At 41.7% G+C, this 21,025-nt stretch overlaps 1 protein-coding gene across 1 annotated transcript in view; it reads right to left on the reverse strand.

Annotated features, from left to right (window-relative positions):
* The window catches only part of itgb5 (integrin, beta 5), a 51,936-nt gene that overhangs the window by 20,023 nt on the left and 10,888 nt on the right, over positions 1-21,025 (reverse strand). The window contains exons 9-11 of the mRNA XM_015032679.1: positions 20,452-20,586; positions 13,519-13,693; positions 11,120-11,374 (exon numbers count right to left, since the gene is read on the reverse strand). Of these exons, the coding sequence (XP_014888165.1) occupies positions 11,120-11,374; positions 13,519-13,693; positions 20,452-20,586 (565 nt within the window). The remainder of the gene's footprint in view (positions 1-11,119; positions 11,375-13,518; positions 13,694-20,451; positions 20,587-21,025) is intronic.

Here is a 21,025-nt window from a genome sequence, read left to right on the forward strand (position 1 = left end):
AGAGACAAAAATAAATAGAGTAGATTGAAAAATAAATTTCTAAGGAAGTATAAATTTAAGAAATAGAATGAGATTCAAGCAGAAATAACACAATGCTAAATAAAAACGTTAAAACTCTTCATTCTATTAAACTGAACACAAAGCGTCGAGAATGTAAGCGACAGTCTGTGGAGTTTTGCTGTCAAAGAAAGAAGTCCTACAATTTGATGACCACAGACGGGAAACTAAATGAATACAACATGTTAACATTTTCTTCCATCAATGTCCATACAAAAGAACTCAGAGGAAACACACAAAATAACAATATTATCACAGACATGTCTGTTTATCCATCTTCACAAGCAATACACTGACAACGGTTTTCATTCTGAGGAGTCTGTCTAGAAACCAACTCTGGTCTCTTTCTGCTCTGGAAATGATCTTAAAAATTAGCAGAAGATCAGAACTACACATAAAGCAGGGATTTTCAGAAATGACCTAAAAACAAATGGACAAACACATAAATAAGAATTCAAAACTGACTGATGCATCTGTATCAGAGCCATAGAGGAGGCTCACTGTCACACTTCACTACTGAAACCGACAGTGAAAAAGAAAAGCTTGGAGAAGTGAAACCTTCACTTAGGGAACAGAGAAGTTCCTGTGGGAAAGCAACATGCAGTCTGGATGATGACCAACACCCAGATCTAGCTGTTCTTCAAAAAAAAAACAAAAAAAAAAACACAAGTCAACATATCTTAAAAAGGGCAAACTCAGGAAAAAATACACCCTTATGTTATTTATATATCAGGAACCAGACTGTGTCTGTCCTTAATGCTCCAATCAGATCTAGTGTTCCAACAACTTGGAGCCAGTCATTGTCAAGCTATGAAATGTTTCCCAGCATGCACTGCAGGTCTCAGTTAGCACAGTGAATATAGCAGGGTCACATCAGGACAGTTAGAAAACCAGATAAACAACATTTATCATGATACATTTCTTAGATTTGTTTATTTGCCATCACGATAAATTCCAAATATCGACATTTAATCCCCCCAAACTGTCCATATTATCGGCATTGTTATTTTTACTATTTACTCCACTGTTTGTTCAATGAAAGTAATTACTAATACATTTGAAGACATGGTTAAATGGGTTAGAGGTTGTGTGCTTTTAGTGATGCCAATCACACTTCTGTATTTGACGGGGGACCTGATAAAGGGGCATGTTTCTGAAGAGCGGCATTTGTAAATTGTAATACGCTTGTTTAGAACATCAGTCACATAAAATAGTGTGATTTGCATCACTAGGCTGCACACTCGCTGCATTTAATCATTTTTAAAATGTATTGATAACTGCAAAGTATCAGAGAAGCAAATGAAGAGAATTAATCAAAACTTTTCCATGGCAAATAATTATCTGATGCTCTTGCACACTAAGAGACAGAAGGCACCAGCTGAGGCACATTTCTGCGCAAAGCGGAATAGAAAGTTGGGAAATATAAATAATGGGAGCAACGTTAGGAAAGCTGAACAAACAATGGTGGAGTTGAAAAGACCCAACATCCAGACCTCTGCCGCATCATGAAGCTGTTGCTGGAAACAGAAATGACCTGAAGCAAGGTTGTGCAGAAATGTGGGCCAAAGGACCAGCTGGGAGGGACTAATTAGGTCCTACAGAAGTGGATCAGTGAGGGATCAACTGGCCTGTTCAGCAAAACATCCTGATCAATGAGACGTTTCCTTGTTTTGCATGAATATACGTCAGAAAGTCACAGCAGCATCAATGGTCGTCAGTTACAAGCTGGCAAAAGTTCAAACCTGACAGACCAACTGGATGAAATCAGTTATTAACAAGATCAGCCTTACAACATCTCACTTCCCACACAATCACACACTAAGCTTTTATTAAGCCTCTACAGACCATCACTCTTTCCTTCAGTTGCTAAAAGGAACGTTGTTATCTGAAAACCACAGTGATAGCAAAACCCTGTCGTGTTTGCAACCACAACCACTCCAAAACAAATAGTCCAATTAAACTTTTAATTATTCTTTTAAACAGTAACTTTATGTTCCATGTCTGTGGAAGACGTGTCCCCGTTTAAAGGGCTGCTAGAACAACGCTAGACGTCCGTCTTTGTGTTACTTTATGAGCCTCTGTGAGAGTGAAGCAGCTGTAAAAATGTAGGTTGGTAAAAATCGACAGGCCGAAACAAGCTCTGCCCCTCCAGCCGAGCCAAACCGAGTTCATGATGAGAACGGAGGAACCGATACTCTGCAGCTGAGGGCTTCCTTCCCTCCTTCCTTCCTTCAGCAGCTGCAGGCGGCAGAGCACCTGAGCGGCAGCAGGCAGGTTCAGATTGCAATAACGGCACATAGCTGGCAGGCACGAAAACTGTGTTTACCTCGGCTTTGTGGTCAGCGTCTGAATCACAGCATGCCCGGACTGTCACCGACATTACTCACCAGAAACACAACAACGTAGCCAAAACCTGGAGCTGGTTATTTCCTTACCTCCAAAGGTCCCAACCAAACGGCGCAGTGGAAAGTTACAGAGAATTCAAAAGGATTCAACCGTTTGCTGCATTCCAGCCACAGACCGCCATGTGTCGTTGGGAGACAAAGTAGTGCACAATCGCAGGATACAAGTGTGGTTTGAATGAAAACCTGAAAGGTGTGCCAGGCATTTCTATTCAGAGAAACGGCCAACAAGGGCCATTTGAGGCCCTTTAAGGATTTTGTGTGGCCCCCAACACCTTAATTTAAAAAAAAATTATAATTTAAATAGATAAATGGTGTGATAGATCTAGATGGATAGAGTGAGCGATAGATAGAGATGGAGAGAAAACAGACATACCTCTAGTCTTGCAGCTTCGGCAATGGGTTGTGGTTCTATAAAGTATTGATTTACGGTTTATCGCATAAAATCTCACTAATAGGTGCTGTGATCGTACATAAACAAACGCAGAAAAAACAAGACCAAACGTACTGCCAGGCTCTGTGTGCACAAAACTTTCAAGCACCGTTTTGGATAAGGAAACCGTTAGCCAAAACTATAAATAGCTCTATATTCTGCAGGTTTATAAACTGCAGACCCATAAAGCCAGAGGAGATCATAAACTCTTCCTATGAGCTTGGGTGATGCCAACAACATCAACAACAACCAAGCAGCATACCAAGCCCATTCTGACCAACAGCGGCACCTGGAGCCGAGCTCTGATCCCACCGGAGCTGCTCACATCTCTGAAGTTCAAACTAAATACTCAGCACACATAAGCAAGAAGCCTCTGTGCAGAGTTTCTATTCTCTTCTTTATAAAGTTATTTACAGTTTGGATTATGTGGAAGTAAAAAAAACAAAAAACGTTCTGATCGTAGGATAGAAAAAACAGTGACTTCCTGTTCTGGGACATATTAATCCCCGATGCGTCTCGGTTCCCCTGAGCTCAGTGTTGTTGATGTTGGCCTCAGAGCTGCTGCTCAGTGTCTGAATCTGGGCATGGCCGCTGAAGGTGGAAAGAAAGGGGAAAAAAAACCCTGGCAGCCTGGGTTTGGACATCAGAATTCATTCCGACCAGCACCGACTGGGTTTTGTCCCTCACTTTGTGACTCAACGTTAAATCTGTTCTCCAAACTGTTCATTCAATGTTTTTCTAGTCAACATTGGAAGAGTTGAAGAGAAGAAATTGGAATTGGCTAAAATCAGAATTGGTAGGTCAAAGAAATTACGACCAGTGAATCTCTAACCTTCCCAGCTGATTTCACATCCTGGATTCAGACATTCGTCTTCATTGATTTTCTCATTAACGAGACGTTGGGACTACAGCATAATGCTGCATTTGCATTGACCATGTGATTGTGCAAATTTGGCTCACAAAATTAAATTTGCTCGATGAAAATACTCTGATTTTGAGAAAACTCACTTTTGTCAATAAAAGGTTTTTGGATGAGGTAGTTTTATTGCATTTCACAAAACTGTAAAGAAACACGTTTTTGCATCACTCGAGTCACGTGATCAAAAACCTTATGTTACTACCGGAACAAAGAAGACAGGAAGTGGTAGGAGGACGAATTTATTGCGTAAGACAATCTCATCGATGTGCGACTTTAATTGCATTTCTGAGTTAACGGAATTAATTAATGGTGAAATTGTGTAATGGAATTTTTGCAATGGAGACGTAGTTAGTTTGGACTGAACATCAAGGAAACAGCTGGAATTCTTTCCAGGCCACAGATAACGGCAGTAGGATGTCAGAGTGTGATGATGTCCATCAGGTGCTCAGGCTCCAGCCTCTGGGGGCCTCCATAAGACTGAACTGTGGACTTCACAGGCAGCTCTGAAAACATCTGTGGACTGTCATGGAAAGGCTTTCCTTCCCCTCTCTCCAGTTCCTGTTCTATTCCTCAAATGGAACCAACACAGATCCAGAACTCACTTGATTATCTAAACAGACACATCAGTGGTGTCAGCAGCTTCTGACTGGAGCTGCCTGAGCTATGCAGCAAATGCTATGATGTTAAATCTTCACGTCCATCTGTTTTTGCGTCACACCGTCAGCGAAACTAAAGAATCCCTGTTGTAAAGCGGACACCAGTGCGCGTAACCGTCCAATGTAAAAATGATGTGTTGTCAAAATTCACGGTAAAATGCGGAGGGCTAACTTGTTACAGACAGTAAACACTCAATCTCTCAATGTTTACCTGGTGCCTTGACTGGTGATTGGCCGATTAGCAAAAAAAAGCTGACGTCTTTCTGATCAGTAACATGCATGATCAACATTCTTCAGTGCAGAAGCCGTTACTGATGGGTGGAAACCGATATTCTCAGTGTCTGTGTGAGGAAGAGACTGGCACAAATCCCTTGTTTCCACTGAGCAGTATACCAGCGGTGGATGTGGTTTGCCAGCCAGTTTTACTCTCAGTGGGCATACTCATTAATATCAGTATAGATCACAGCTTTTTTAATGGAGCATAATTCCAAATTATTGATGGAAAATTTACCCATTTGCAGATTTTTCATATCTAATCTGTATATGAAAGAACAAGCAGCTTGGGAAGCTGGATATCTACGTGCAATGGTACTAGACATGCTATGATTGTCATTTGCATAGCAGTCAATCAAGGAATGTCATTCAATTTCCTTGGTGCCGATTGGCTGTTCCCCTATGAGTGAGGATGTTGGCTTCTGCTGAAGAGCTAAGATTGTTTCCATCATAGGTGTATATGTATATTAGGTAAATTTGAACTATCAAAATAGGCAGTTCTAAGTGTTTTTAGAAGGGTCCAAGGTTTTTATGGACTTTAGCTATTCTCGGGGTATGTAGATTTTTAATGATACAACAGACTACTTTGTAAAATTTGACTAGTTTTCAGAAATTATTTTCTTTAGGCAGTTATATATAAGTATTTGCTAAAATAGGAATGATGGTTTAGAGTTTTACAAAATCTGCCATCAGAAATTGGCCACAAATCTCTAGTTGGCGCTTCTCTAGCTCTGACTCTCCTTGTAAGTCCTGAGTGCCGTTTACTGCAGAATGACCCCTACTTGGTGGAATCCATGGTGATGACTGAGTTGACTGCTGATGTTAACCTCTCCTCTAAATGTTGCAGGACTTCCATCACAGTGAGGAGAACCACAGATCTCCTCACAGAACCAAAGATCTCAGAAGCTGACTCAGGTGAACATGGAGCCTGAAGGCCCGACTCCTTCCTGGACTCTCTGAATCCCAGAGTGAAGAAAAGTTCAATTCTAGTCTTTAGCCAACAAAACATTCCCAGTTAGGACTGGACTGTTTTCTTTAGCGTGAAGCACAGCCTAAGCTATCCTCTGCACGAACATGAATAAACACACATGTTCCCATTTACCCTGTAGGGACACACACATGTGATTATGTGCACGCACCCCTGGAACATCAGATTTATTTATGAGGTAAAAGCGGGGTTCGTGTAGATCTGCAAAGTAGAGGCATGCTATTTCTGGCAACAGGCGGCCACGGAGCTCTTAGATCATTATTTGGAAGCAGCTGTGGAGGAGATGTGGGTCAGCGGGACATGAGGACTCGGATGTCCAGATTTACTGATTCCAGAGGTGGGGCATGAGTCAGATAACAACAGAGAGTAAACAACTGCAAAGAGAGGAATGTTAATGAGAACTGATGATTCATTAATTGGTTTTACAGGATCGGGGAAATCAGATTTTTTTTTTCTTAAACACATAAGATTGCAGGTTTACTGTAATACCTAATGTTTCCAGTAGGTGGAGCCTCTTCCTGTTTTGTGTCAGAGTTAAAGATGTTTTTCATTCAGAGTAAACACAATAAACAGGACTGGAAGTCGTTCAAGTAGAGAAAGTTGCTTGCGTGGCACAAGAAGGGAATGTAGCCGACTGCTGTACCACACATTTCTGCTTGGCTGACACGCATGCGCGCACACACACACACACACACACGCACGCACGCACGCACACAGGTTCTGTAACAGAGGGTAAAAGGTAGCAAACGCTCAGCGACAAGCATTAATCCTGAAAACATCACTTTACAGAACATCTGCCTGTAGTTCGAAATGCGTCTCAATCTCCCTTTATAGTGTCACTACAAATCATATTCGCCGTGCAGTATGATTTTTTTTCCTCCTATAAGGATAACTGATACGTAGAGAAACCAATGGAATCATCTGGAATGATTTCTTCCCCTGCAGAAAGAATCAAAGTTTAGATCTTAGCGCTTTAAGAGAAATATTAACTTTCTGCTGTAAATGAAAACAAGCACTTTCCATAAAGCCAGAGCACCAACACACTGTCATTCCACACTGTCATTTATTATACAAAGATAGACCCAAAGCAGAGTGAGCAGACAAGGACATTAACTCCAGAACAGAGACAGGAGCTCCATCCTGGACTCTGTGTGCCTTAGCATGGTCAATATTAAATGCCCATGATATGACTAAAGGAAAAACGACTCAAAAAGTTTGGCTTATTCAGATGACTTGCCAGGTAGAAGTCTCTTTTCTCTAAACACAATACAACAACACAAACTAGGTTGGCAAAGTTTCATCTGGGTGAACCACAAGACCTCTGGAACGATGGTCTACAGACAGATGTGATCAAAGTAGAATAGTTTCTGTAATCTCCCTATACCAAATCCTGCAGGCCATCAAGTCAACATGAGATCCACTGTACACTAAAATGCTCTGGAATCAAATGGGAGACCATCTGGGTGACGTCTGAAACTTGACCCAAACTGGGTCAAACACGAAATGAAGCAATACTGTAAATAAAAGCGGGTCACGAATCCTCCACGTCGGGTAAGCGAACTTCTCTCGACATGCGTGTTTGGGGGTAAGCTGTGGTTGCCATTTGTCCATATTTGTTTCACTGGTAACTAAATAAAGACGGTGACTAACACTTCAGGAACACCAAACCCCGGAACATGGTTCTGAAGGGTGTTTAGGATTAAGGCGAGGTGGTCGAGTCGACTCTAATCTGATGTGACAGAAGGTGAGTCATCCATGAACGATGCAGGGCATCATTTAGGCCAGCTAACACACTAACCAGTCAACAACTTCCTGTTTGTTCGTTATCAGGGACTGATAAAAACGCCAACAGATTCCCGTCTGCTCAGTCATAAAGTTCAGATGTCACAGTGGATCATCTGAAAACAAAGACTTCAATCCTCTTGAGGTGAGCAGCTTAGCTTTTATGCTACCACATGATTCCAAAGAACAGAAGAAGTCGTGGAGCCCCGGTGCAGCTCTGTGGGCTCCAGTGGTTTTGGCTGTCATGGGATGTCAGAGTCAGAGTCCCTCTACTTTTATGGCTGAAAGTTCTGGCAGTGACACCAACTTGTTTAGTAAACTTTGTGGTGACAAAAATGACTTTGGTTTAGGAGATTGTGTAAAGTGTTCAAAGTCTTTTCTTTTTCAGCTCAAAAGGCTTATTACACTCAAAAAAAAAAACCTTCTATTTATTTTTTCCAGCTTCCAATTGATGGCTAAAAGAGTCCAGGTCATCATCGAATCCAGGAAAGTCATTTCCACAACCCAAGTTCTACTGAAAAATATCATCATGAAAAAAAACTACAGATAAAGATTTATTTTTGTTAATAAACTCATATGCTGGAGAGGAGTTGTCATTATTCTGTATAAATGTGCAGTCATGCTGTGTGAGTGTCAGTGCTGAAATCAAATCCATCTACTGAACTTAATACCTGAGCTTTGTCAGACATGTTTTTTTGAGGAATAACAGACTGAAAATTGACTCTGTAATTTAGCACCTGGAAATTGGGCCTCTGTCTCTTTAAGAAGCTCAAGGATTCCTCAAACATGCATAGAAGAATCAAAGCAGCATTCCAGGTATGTTTTTGATGAGGGAATAATATTATAACATGATGGAAAGCTGAAAAAAGTTGATTTCTCATAATACCTCCAAACCCCGTTAAATTATTACCTTTGCCACTTAATAGTTATTCATAACTAAACCAAAGTTAAAGTCAAAGCTTGAAAAACACAGAGACCAAAAATCAGCCACAGTGTTCTGATCGGTTCATCTCTAATGATATTCTAAAACTTGACCTCTGACCTCTGAGTCAGGGTTCTACAGAGGAGAAGGTGTTTGCCAATATCAGCTCCAGGAGCTTCAGGTTCTTCACCAGGCAGCAAATGTTCCCACACAGACTCCGACTGAGCAGCAGATCCCATCCAGGTGGATCCAATCCAGTTTATGAGAGATTCCTGCAAGGTGAAGGGCTTTACTCACACTTTAATAGTTTTACTGAATTAGTTTTACAGTGCGGTAAGGAAGTTCCGCTAAAATGAACAAGATGACGCAGCGGGTGTAGAGGGAGTCACTGAGCTGCACAGAGTGAGGACAGAGAAGGTACAGGACTGTAAATGTTTAATGGCTGATTGGAAGAAACAGTCCGTCTGCATCTGTAGTGTGTTTCTACTAACCATCAAATTGTGCAATTCAGAATTAGGAAAATAAATTTGCGTAAGGGAAACATGCCAATAATAATAAAAAAAACACGTTTTTGTGATATGTTTTGGCAAAAGGATGAGATGGTTTCTCAAAATGAGTATTTCACAAAACTGCAAGGAAACACTTTTCACATCATATGATCAGCAACTGGATGTTACCACTGGTGGAAAAGACAAAGAAGAAAGTGACAGGAAGTATTTGGGGGATGATGGCGTGGTATGCTTTTTAGTGCATTATTGTGTGAACAAGCTTATTGACATGCTATTTTAATTGCTTTTTATTTAATGCAAACACTGCACTTGCAATGTTGTGTTTTTTCGTCATTAGCAGAGCATCGTCAAAGCTTTGCACACGTTTGTAATGAAAACCCAGATACTGTCTCTGTCCCCTTAGGTCAGCCTGACAGATACAGGCCTTCACTGGGCGTTGGGATCCAGCCAGCGCCGGCCCCGCTGCCACAAAGGCCCCTCTGTGCTTTGACAGGAGCCGCCGTTGGCGGGGAGACGAGCCAGGAGGTCTCTCACCGCGGTTTTGGACCCGATGTTCTGGGAGCACAAAAGGCTTTGCCTGTCCCCATACAGATCCTCTGAGCCAAACAGCCCTTTTCACACAACTTGTGCTGCTCTGTGGGCATGAGCAACGACAGCCAATCAGAGGACGAGATCTTCAGGTTAGCATCAGCGCATGCATTTTCTGGCTATAGGCGTTCTCAGCCAGTCCCTTTCTGGCCTCAGAGGTTTGTTAGAAAACATTAGTGAACAAACATTACAATGGAATGATCCACATCAAAGGATAATCAAAAGGCCCATGACTGGGGCATTCTCATTTTATTAGAATGGCCTAGTCAAAGCCTAGGCCTAAACCAAATTAAGAATTTGTGGCAATGGACGAACGTTTTAGATTTTTTACTACTAAACCGCCAATCGGTTTTAAATTTGCCTTCCAATTGATATTTGAGCCACTGAGTGTTGATAGATCTCTGTTTGGCTGTAATGAGACAAAATGCAGGAAAGGGAGCTTGAAGAGTTTTACAAGGTTCAGTAAATATCAGCTGAAAACTATTTAACAATTACTAAAAGTCCTTTGGGGAAAACAGTGAACCACTGAACATCAGAGTTTTTACAGCTGCAAAGCAAGCAGTCCTGAATGTAACAGCCTCAGTTCACACCGAGAAGCTGTGGAATCAAGAGGAGGCTGGCCTAATAACACACATGCACGTGCACAGACACACACACACACACACACACACACACACACACACACACACACCCACACACACAGAATGTCTACCAGACAGAAGAAGTTTCAAAAACAAACAGTAGTGAGGAAGGGCTAGATGTATATCAGGAAGCTGAGGAGCCACAGCTCAGTTCACCAACACTTCTCCACGAACCCAAACCCTCAATTCAGTTAAACTAAAAAACACTTAATTTATCCCAAATGGAAATTAAATGTCACAAGTCACATCCTCAAAGAAACTTCAAAAAGTGGTTGTTATGATGTGTTGCACGGTTACACATCATCACATTGTGATGCTGTGGGTCGGAAGGTTCTGCAGAGATCTGAAGACGGTTGCTGTATGACTGTAGCGACATGCCAACAGATGAGTGACAAGGCAGTACAGACAATATCCCACAGTAACATGTCCTGGGGACGCCACCAGCTGTTAGCATGAACTGCTAATCCAGCTCATTTGCTTCTGGTGCTCCTCCATAAACCCCCTGCTGTATGGTTGGGAAGCCAGGCAGAGAACCTGGAGACGGGATCTGATTGGTTGAGGAAATGCTTTGAACTTCCTCCTCTCTCTGCTCTGTATCCATGAAGCCTCGTTTTACAACCCCTCTGGGACTTCAGGTCACAGTTCAGGTCTTGTTTGAACTTTGGAAACACTAATGAGCTCCACAGTTCATTAACAATGAGTAACTGTTGCCACGGTTTCACATCGTAACAAAAATCCATCCAATTGCACACCAAACTGTCCAAACATGCAGCGACTCGGCCAAGCAAATTATGAACAAAAGTCTACAAGGAGAACAAATCAGGACCAACACAGCGGAGCTACTTCAGCATGCCCCCGCTATGAGACCTGAAATAAACTGGGATGTTAGCATGAAGACCTGCTCTGCTGCCTCAGATCTGAAAGGTAAAAGGAAAAAAGCCGTTCCTACCTGAGCAGAGGACGCCTTTGTGTCTGGCGCAGGAGAAGTCGTCGCACTCGCAGAAGCTTCCGTAGATCTTCCCGAACTCGGACTCGTAGCAGAGGCACTGGTTGCAGCTGCACTCTCCGCGGCCGCTGCAGACCTGCTTGCCCTCGGCTTCCCGGCAGGCGCTGAGGTACATGCTGCTGGCCTCGCCCTCCTGGCACTCGCAGTGGGCGCCCAGGTAGCCCGGCTCGCACCGGCAGGTCCCACAGTTGTACATGCCTGCAGGGTGGAGGCTTTGGTCAGGGTCCACTCCATCACAGCACTCAGTGCAGTACTTCTTAAATGCAAAAACCTTTATCTTTGTAGGGTTTTTTTTGCAGATAACTGGACTATTTCTTAGACATTATCTTCTATCTGAGAGGCATCCTAATCTTCAAGGTTTCTGCCTCAGACCAGAACATTCCTGATTAGTCTCAGACCTTGTTACCCATCAGTCCCGCTCAGTCACTGGGTTTTCCTCCAAGTTGTAAAGTGTAAGAAGAAAAAGCTGTTTAAAAATAGTTTAAGAAAAGCTCAGAATTTCAGCTGAGAATCTCTTCATAATCACGTCAAAGCGGCCATTAACTGAAGCAGCTTTGAGTGTTTTTCTTATTAAAAAGACAAGGTTACTTCACATCCCTGTCTACAACTGGATGAAGTGGAGAACACTGATCAGCTCATCGCAGCAGCAGCTGGGTAGGTGACAGCTTATCACATTATAACCTCAAACTTAAATTGCATTTTATTGGGATTTTATTTAAGAAAGTGCCCAATTGTTATGCTTATTTTCATACGTTTTTCCAAATAAAGTTTGAATTGTAGCACTAATAAGAACTGACTCAGTCTGTTAGAGCTGCGTGTCGTGTGGTTTATGTCTCTACCTGCTGCAAACATCTACAAACTGAACTTTTTGCCCAGTTTTCATTGCAAAACGCAAGAAACTGAGTCAGATCAGATGGAAAGTATCTGAGAGGGTCCATTTCCATGGTCTGCCACAGACTGTTAGCTGAATGAAGGTTCATATTCATGTATTAGTCAAGTTGGAGCGTTAAGATGTTACAGATACAGATTTAGAGGAGAAAATGTTCTGAAGTGGAAACAAAGTGACACATGGAAAGAAAAGAAAAATCCAAACTGTCAAAGACAAAAGAAGAGCTGCTGTGTCCGCTCATGACAAGAAAATGTTAGATTTAGGGGAAAGTGTTGACCTTAAAGCTCTAAAAGTGAACTTAAACCGATCTCCATTATGGATTCTGCATAACAGAATCAAAGGAAAATTATTTTGGGCTCAACTGTTAGAATAATAAAAGTGTTATATTTTCTAGCTTAAAGACATTTTTTTTTTCATAAACACAATTAGCTTTTATGGCTTTTAATGTAAATATTTAATGCAGCTTTACATTGTTCCCCTTTAATATAATTTTGAGAAATCTTTGCTAATTATCCGCCATCACAATTTCATCCAGCCTGACTGATCTGAGCTCCAACCTGCTGTGTGACCTTCATCGTCCTGATGCTCAGTCTGTTCTGGCTCAGTTATCTTGATTGCGTTGTGTTCAGAGGAACCGCTCGTTTTAGTGACTCATCACAATTTCAGGCCCTCTGAGTTTTCTGTTTCATGTTGCAGGGATGAGAACATTTCCAGCAGTTTCCTGTGAATATCCCAGCCCACCGTTCCAATTATAGAAAAGGGAAACGGCAGTAAGCCTTGGTTTATGTAATCGGGGTTTCATGTAAAAATTGATTTATTTTTAATTGAGCATATTTGGGGGTTTTTTGTAATCACCCAACAGATTATACTAACCCAGGAGTCTCCAAACGTTTCGTAAAATGATCAACTTAAGAGCACTCGCAGGCCAAAACAGAAAAAAACACTAAAATCACAAAAAAAACTTTGAGAACATTAAACTAAGCATGAAATGTTTACAAAATAGACAGATTGTTTTGTAGGAATACAATGTGAAAATCGTAGAAAACTTCAAAAGGGTTTTACATGTGAAAGAAAAACAACTACATTACTGAGTGGGGGAGCCGTGGGGGACGGCTGCTCTCTGAGGAGGAAGCATCAAACCTCCAGTTTGAGGTGGAGCTGATGTGGAGCTTGGTCCACCCAGGTGTTTCACACAGCTGAGTAGTTGCCATGGGAGATTGAAGGATTTCCCACACATGCATAAAAAGGTACTGAAGGCAACACAAGGTGTGTTTTGATGAGAGAATGAAATTATAACATGATGAAAAGCTCAAAAAAGTCAATGTTAGATAACACTGCCCCTTTAAGTAGCATATCTCTCATTCCTTCACTTGCCCCCCCTGTCTAACAGAAACGTTTTATGTTCAGTGTCACTGGATCTGACCAGGGTGTAATGTGTGTTTGATGACCGTACCGATAGAGTTGCAGAGGCTGCTGTTGACCTGCGCCGTCCGGCTGCAGCTGCAGTCGCACTGATAGTTCACAGCTACCTCCAGGCGGTCCTTAAACCCCACCGGCTTTATGGTGAAGGTCTGGTCGGTGCCGCGGGGCGGGCAGCTCCGAGCTTCCACACTCACATCGAAGGAGACCTGCCAACAAGACAAACAGTCAGAGTGCAAAAAGCCACACAGCGCTCCTCTTTCTTTCCCCAAAAGCAAAAAAGGGTGGAGGGTGGGGTGAACTAGGGCTGTAGTGATACAGTAATCTCACAATACGATACACAATATTCTGCTCACGATACGATATATATTGTGATATTCAGGAAACGATACAAGTCAATACACTTTGCAATTTTCTGAAAGATTTCAGAGGGCCAGAGTGATTTTGGTGACATTTTGTGACCGTTATAGAGTTGGATTGAATTAATTTAACTGAAAACTGACTAAAAGCACCAACTACACAATACGTGGCTCTGGTTGGACATGGACTTAAAGTCGACAGCTGGACAAAAAGAATCAAAGAAGTGGTGAGAAAACATGTTTCTTTTAATTGAAACAGTACAAACTGTAGCTTACATGGATTACAAGCACCCTGCTCTGAATAGTTTGATACCTTTTTAACCTTGACACTTAACATCTGAAGGAATCACTCTAAGCCTGATGACCTAATCACTCTCCCGGCGAAGCAAGCAGTGAGTGAGCAAGGTGACAGTTGGATGTTATGATACTTGCGGATGAATATCGATTTTTTTCCTAGGAAAGAAAATATAGATATATATCGCAAAATCGATATTATTACACAGCCTTAGGGTGAACCCTGTGTGACCCCCGGCCTGTTGGTGTGACTCTGGGACACACAACCAACATCCATCTGATTACACTGAGGAAGGAAATCCTGAGAATGTTTTTTAGCAAACATCATCCATCCCAGAGACGGTTTCAGTCATGAAAGTGAAGCACAGAGACGCTTCTGGATCCAAACCAGAGTTCAGAGATAACAGCAGAGTCTAACTCTAATTAAAGGGTGTTTGTATCCGTATCACAGAGCCTATTTATACACACCCTGCTGAGCAATGAGAAAGAGGAAATACAGAAACATTCTGCTTTAAGGGTCTAAACAGACAAAAGTTAATAATGCTACTCAAAAAATTTCTAATAAATGCATTTACTTAAAAAAACCAACCAGGCATCAGGTTACTTACCGTCTGTCAACACCGACATCTTATAATCTGAATCTGAGTAGACATATTCAGTGTTTATTTCCAAAGCCAAGAAAAGTGGCAGAGAGCAGAAAACAAATCCCACAGACCTCAGTGTGTCCTATATGACAGAGCATGTTCTTAGGGAAGACCGTTTCTACTTTTATTTTGTTTTTGTGGGTGAGGAAAATCTGAAAGTTACTGTAGAAAAAAAAAACAAAAACATTTTACCAGCTTAGGTGTCACTAAATGAGCATGAAACACATCTACAGTTTACCAGGACTTAAAGATGAGGTAAATTACAGCAATCATGTTTTTTTTTTAATAAATAAAAGCCAAAATACAGACTAATGAGCAGAAAACACTGATCTGATCAAACACATGGCTACATAAACATGGGAGCACCTCTATAAGGGTGTTTGTTGATCAGAGTCCATTTTCAAACTGTTTAGAGTTCATCGTTCTGCCTTGAGAAAGATTATTCACAAGCGGGAAAAAATAAATAAATGACGACGGCTGCAGACCATGCAAAGCCAGGAGCCCACTGGTTCCTAGCAGTGGGTTCACAATACGAGACATCAGCACGAGGAAAGGCCAGAACAAGTTCTGAACAGACCAGGAGCTCCTTTATCCTCACTGTGTTCACCTCAGTTTGTCTCTGTGAGAAAAGCAACATTACCTAAAGGTTTATCTAAGGCCAAAATGACATGAAAAAAATCAAACTACAGCCACAGAAGAGGGATGATTAACATTTTACAATGTTGAAGAAATGTGTAAAACTTCAATAAATATCGGCTATAACAGCAATATTATTCATCCATTCAAATTTCCATATTTGTGCATCCCGTCCCGTAAATGATGCGTCTCTTCAGTAACTTTCAGCTGCATGCCGCATTTGTCTTTCATTACTTAGTTACATGTTTCTTAACTTCTAATTAGGTCAAGGACAACTCCAAAGAAGAGTGAACCAAAAGTCCTCCACAATAATAAATGATACAAAATATTCTTTGAAGCTCATGGTTTTTTTTTTTAAATTGCACAATTCTCTGGTTAATGGAAGCTACTGTGTCTGTGAAGCAGCTGCTCTAATTCAATATTAATTGTCATACTAAGAAAATTCTCAATAATCCAGTTTTGCTCAGAAGCTTTTAAGCAAAGACGGCCATTTCCATGAAAACGCTCAGATTCTAGGCTAATCTCTTATTTATTTATACACAGCCAGGTAACTGATTGCTCCGTTATCTTTTCTGATGTCAGGATCTAAATGCCCAGGCGGATTTCAGGGCAGTTTCCGGAGGGAGGGGGTGCAGCAAACCATCGGAGCTGAATCAGGACAGGAAGAGGCTTGGTCACATGCCACACAGAAACCCCCTCTGCCCCAACGCGGGAAGCTTAACAAGCTAACGAGGCTCACAATTAAATTTACTGTAAATGTGAGTCAGGAGGAGAATGGTCCACACAATCATATGGCTCATTGAGAGAACTGAGAGGATGCGACACGCTGATGGGGGCAAGAAAGAAGACGGTTAGGCACAGCAGTGAGAGACTTTAGCGAGAACATCTGTGTGTTTTGTTTTAATGATTTGATCCATAGAAAGAACCAGAATGAAATCCAAGTTACTCTGAGGTTTAATGAAAGAGAGACTGGAGGTGGAAGTAGTAACAGGAAGTGGTTGGGTTAAAGAAACTCGTGATATAAGAAGAGGGGTTGGGATGGGAGTGTGTGTGGGGAAGGGGGTGGAGGGTTACCATGGACACATCTTACCGAATGATGGAATCCTTATGACTACCCTAAATTCAATTAACTGCTATAAAACGAGAGAATTGGGTCAAACAAAGCAACACGCAACTAAACTCAAATGATGCAGATTTGCTTAGACTAAAAAGCATCTGCATTGAAATAAAAGCAGCCGTTTATTACTTCTGATGCCAGGGCGAAGCGGCCCGGCCAGCATTCTGATTCCCTTCATGCCGGGCGGTCTCACAGGTCAGGCCCGGTCCGGCCCGCTTCTATGGGTCACCATTGAAATGCAGCAGCAGGCGGCGGCCCCCCGTTTCCTCAGAAAACAGGGAGAACACTGGCCTCCAGCAGGATAAAAGACGTCACCCGAGAGCCCCTCTCCATTCATCCAGGCTGAATCGTCCGGGCTCATTCACCAGCTTTTCCCATCCCAAAGCAGCCCAGCGAAATAAAGCATCCTAGTGGAGGGACAGAGAGGAGGATTCCTCACTGTGAGGCTGCATGTTAGAGCCTGGCCCTCCTCTCAGCATCAACAACAGATTCAAATCTCATCCCAGCCTCAAACGGAATAAAAAGTGACCATGAAAGCCTTTCAGATGCACATCAATCTCCTCCGACAGCCAGTGAAACATTTCATTAGATGTTCATTAGATATATCGTAACTCCTGTCTGCAGACTCAAGTCAAGTCAAGTTAGTTTGTATAACACATTTAAACTACGAGGCACTTCTCAGTGCTTTACACCATAAAACATAATTCAGTCACAAATCATGAAATAAGCAAAACATTACATTCGATCAAAATCCATAATCAAAATCACCAAGCAAATATATTGATCAATGTCTCAGTTATGAATCAGAAGCAGCTTAGTCTAGATTTAAAGGAACTCGGGTGTTTGGGCGTTTCTGGAAGCTCGTTCCAGATTAGATTAGTACTGAACTGAATGCCGCTTCCCCATGTTCTGGTTCTGGTTAAACCAGAACCAGAACCAGAGACTCAGGACTCTGATTCCTGAGTCCACCGAATCAAAGAAATGCCAACAGAAACATATTTTCATTAATACATTTATATTTGGTTCAATTCTGCAGGAATGAGCTGCTCACAGCGGCAGCATGTTGGGGCAGATCGGTTCGGTTAGCTCCGATTTGTTTTTCTTGTCAACTTTTGTTCATCAATTTTTTTTGTTGAGTCATTGAGCCATTGCATGTTTGGACAATTATTCCCTGTGGTTCTGGGTGCTAGCAGGGATATAAATCATCCCTGGTGGCGCGCCTGTATCAGAGACTCTGACTTAGCCGACATCCTGACAGTGACAAACTGTCACTATTAATCAAGAATAAATACTGCAGCACTTAGGACATCAGTTATAAGTGAGGCATAATCACCATGCTAAGTATTAAGTTGGTATTTTATTGCAGTTGAAACCTAATGAGCTCTTAAACATAACCTTATGCATGCATGCAATTTGCATATGCATATCATTTTAATCAAACAACTGATAGCAATTAACAGATACGTTTCACCCTCTTTTCCCCGTCAACATGATTTCCTTACTAAACTCCATCTTAGCATCTCAGCAATTGGGCCTCCAACAGACTGAGACTATTATTGTCCTGCAGAATGTAAATGCATTACAGTTCAGTCTGAACAGTCCACCAAATACAGGACGAAAGCAGGTCTATGATATTGTTTGTGAACATAATATTACAATGGAAATTGTGATGTGATTTATTGTGTGGCCTTCACCAAAACCTTGGTGTAAAATAAACAGTACCGTGAACTGGTTTGGAGGAATGACAAAGAGGTTCCACACAGTCAAAGAGACGTGCTTTGTCTCCGTTATGAGCAAAGATCTCAACATCTACAAGCTCATGTGTATGATGGTTTCACACCAAGAGCAACAGGTTTAAATATGGGGGCTTCAGCACAGGTAGAAATGACATTTATGCCAACAGTCCGCATGGCTACAGCAAACAGAACAGGAGCTGAATCAAATAACTACCACAGCGGAAGGACATCCCCTCCATCGACTGAAAGAAAAAGAACTGACAACTTAACTACTTGGAACCGGACCAGGCATTAGGTTTGAAAATGTGCCGCAGGAGCAAAAACTGGTGAAAACTGATCAGTTTCAGCTAATTTTGGTGACTTCTTGTCAGTTTAAAAAAAAAAAAAAAACACTTCGAGCTGAAAAGGCAGAGTTTTTAACAGTTTCTGGTAATACCATGACTGCAAGATAGAGCCCGAGCTGACAAACGGCAACACTTAGTCATTTGACAAGAGCCTGAATGCAGATTAAATACTTTTTGTTTTTCCTGGAACATTCAACAGGTAGGCGTGGCAGGTTGTTTGTTACCAAGAATGCAGAAAGGCATTTGTCGTGTTTAAAGAAAGGTTCAGACAGAAATCAGAACCACAAAGGTGGTTAAAGTGAGCATGTTCCAACAGGCAAATACAAGAGATCTAGAAATGCTAGCTTAGTAACAGATGTACGAGTTTGAAGGGTGAAGAAAAGATAACAATGTAGCCAAAACATTCAGAAAGATTTCTAGTGGATGACAAAGTTTCTGTGAGCAGTGAGAACAGCACTCAAGGTCTTCTGACTGGCTTGATTCAGGCAATTCCTTTCCTTTTTTTTGTTTTGTTTTAACAAGCTAAACATCAGTGATCTGTATCTTTATAACAAAGTGCAAAAAAAAACTAATGTAATTAATCAGCCTTTTTCACTGTGATAACTTATTTCACACTTCTCCTGTTAAATTTTGTTACATTTAGTAACATAAAGCCTTGTCTTCCTGCCCTGGTGTAGCAGGAAAGGACTAGAAGATCTAACAGGTTTGATCAGATAACCTGCTTGCTCAGGTTATTGTTAGCAGGAAGGCATAGCAGAATGCTATCCAGTTGGATCAGCCTGGCTGAGAACAGGTGTTTGGAAACTGATGGGTGAATCCTGCATGCAGTAACCTATTAGCACAGTTAGTAACCCACTAGCATAGCGCTGTTAGTAACTGGCTAGCATATTGTGTTTAGGAACTTGTTAGTGTGAAATAACCTGCTAGTGCGGTTAATAACCTAATAGCACTGCGAGGGTAGTAACATGCTAGTGCAAAATAATCTCCCAGTGTGGTTAGCAACCTGCTAGCATTTTTAGTAAACTGGTAGCACAGCATGGATAATAACCTGGTAGCACAGCACAGTTATTAACCTGCTAGTACAAAATAGCCTCGTAGTGCAGTTAGCGACCTGCTAGCATAGTTAGTAACCTGCTAGCACGGTTTGTACCCTGCTAGCATAGTGCTGTTAGTAACCTCCTAGTACAGTGTGGTAATTAACCTGCTAGCAAGGTTAGCAAATTGCTAGCATAATACAGTAACCTACCAGCATAGCATGGTTAGTAGCATAATATGATTGGTAACCCCTGTTTAGTAGAAACAGGTAGTGTAAAAGAGGTCTGGGAGCAGCACAACCAGCTGAATCAGAGGGAAGTGGTCTCTTTAAATACACAGAAACTGTAAAGAATATTTGCAAATGAAATTTTACACCTCAAAGCTTTATTGTGTCATTCAAGTAAAAGTAAAAATTAGACCATCAGCCACCAATCAGCTGTAACCACACCATACTGTCATGCACTCAAATCAGTAGCCTGCCAGCCAGTTAGCTGTCATCTGCTAGTCAAAAGCTGTAATTTGGGAAACAATAAGCTATAATCTGCATGCAATGTTTAATTAAAAATAGAAATGCAGCAGCATTCATCAGATACAGGTCGTGAAACTGGAGATTACTCTTGGACTGTGCTGCAGTGTGAGTGGTTTAGGTCTTAATGGTGACCAGAGGAAGCCAGTGATAAAGTTTTCATAACCCCAAAGCAGAAAGCACTGCCAGGCTGGAAGATCTCTGAGAGGTTTCTCTGTGGCTCACTGCGTAATAAAACATTTAGAGTGCGAGTGGGAAATTTGGAGAAGGACTCACCGTTTCTCCAATCTTTAAGTCTGCACACTTCCTGAAACCTGGCAGCGGCTTCCCATCTTGGCAGGTGGCAGTGAAGGACAGGTTGATGTCCTCGGGGTGGTCCGACACAGTTAGCTCCACTTTGGACCGAATGTTCTGCAGGTACAAAAAGGTTAGAAATAGATGATTAACGGCTGGGCAATAAATCAATAAAATATATTGTGATAGACACGTAATCAATATCAATAGATAATACATCCGACAGAATTCAATAATTTCACTGAACTCTGATCCAGAACCACACAGCATTCTGGGAGATGTAGGCAGAGGAACGGCTCAACCAGCTCACAGTGAGCCAGGCAAGGTGGGTGGCGTCAACTAACTCACTCTTTGGTAATCTAGCAACAACCTATTGAGCAACTTGCACAGCCTCAAACGTGCTTCAAAAAAAAAAAAAAGGCAGTGTGCAGTGAAGTGAGAAATGAGTTTGAGAGAAAATTTAGGAGAAAACAGAAAAGGCGGAAGTTTGGCAGTAATTCAGATATTCAATACAAAAAACTAATCAATAATCATCGATGCGGACTGACATGTTGTG

This window comes from Poecilia latipinna, unplaced genomic scaffold, assembly GCF_001443285.1.
Source record: "Poecilia latipinna isolate Pla-1442-1.1 unplaced genomic scaffold, P_latipinna-1.0 Scaffold248, whole genome shotgun sequence".
In the NCBI taxonomy this organism is placed as follows: Eukaryota; Metazoa; Chordata; class Actinopteri; order Cyprinodontiformes; family Poeciliidae; genus Poecilia; species Poecilia latipinna.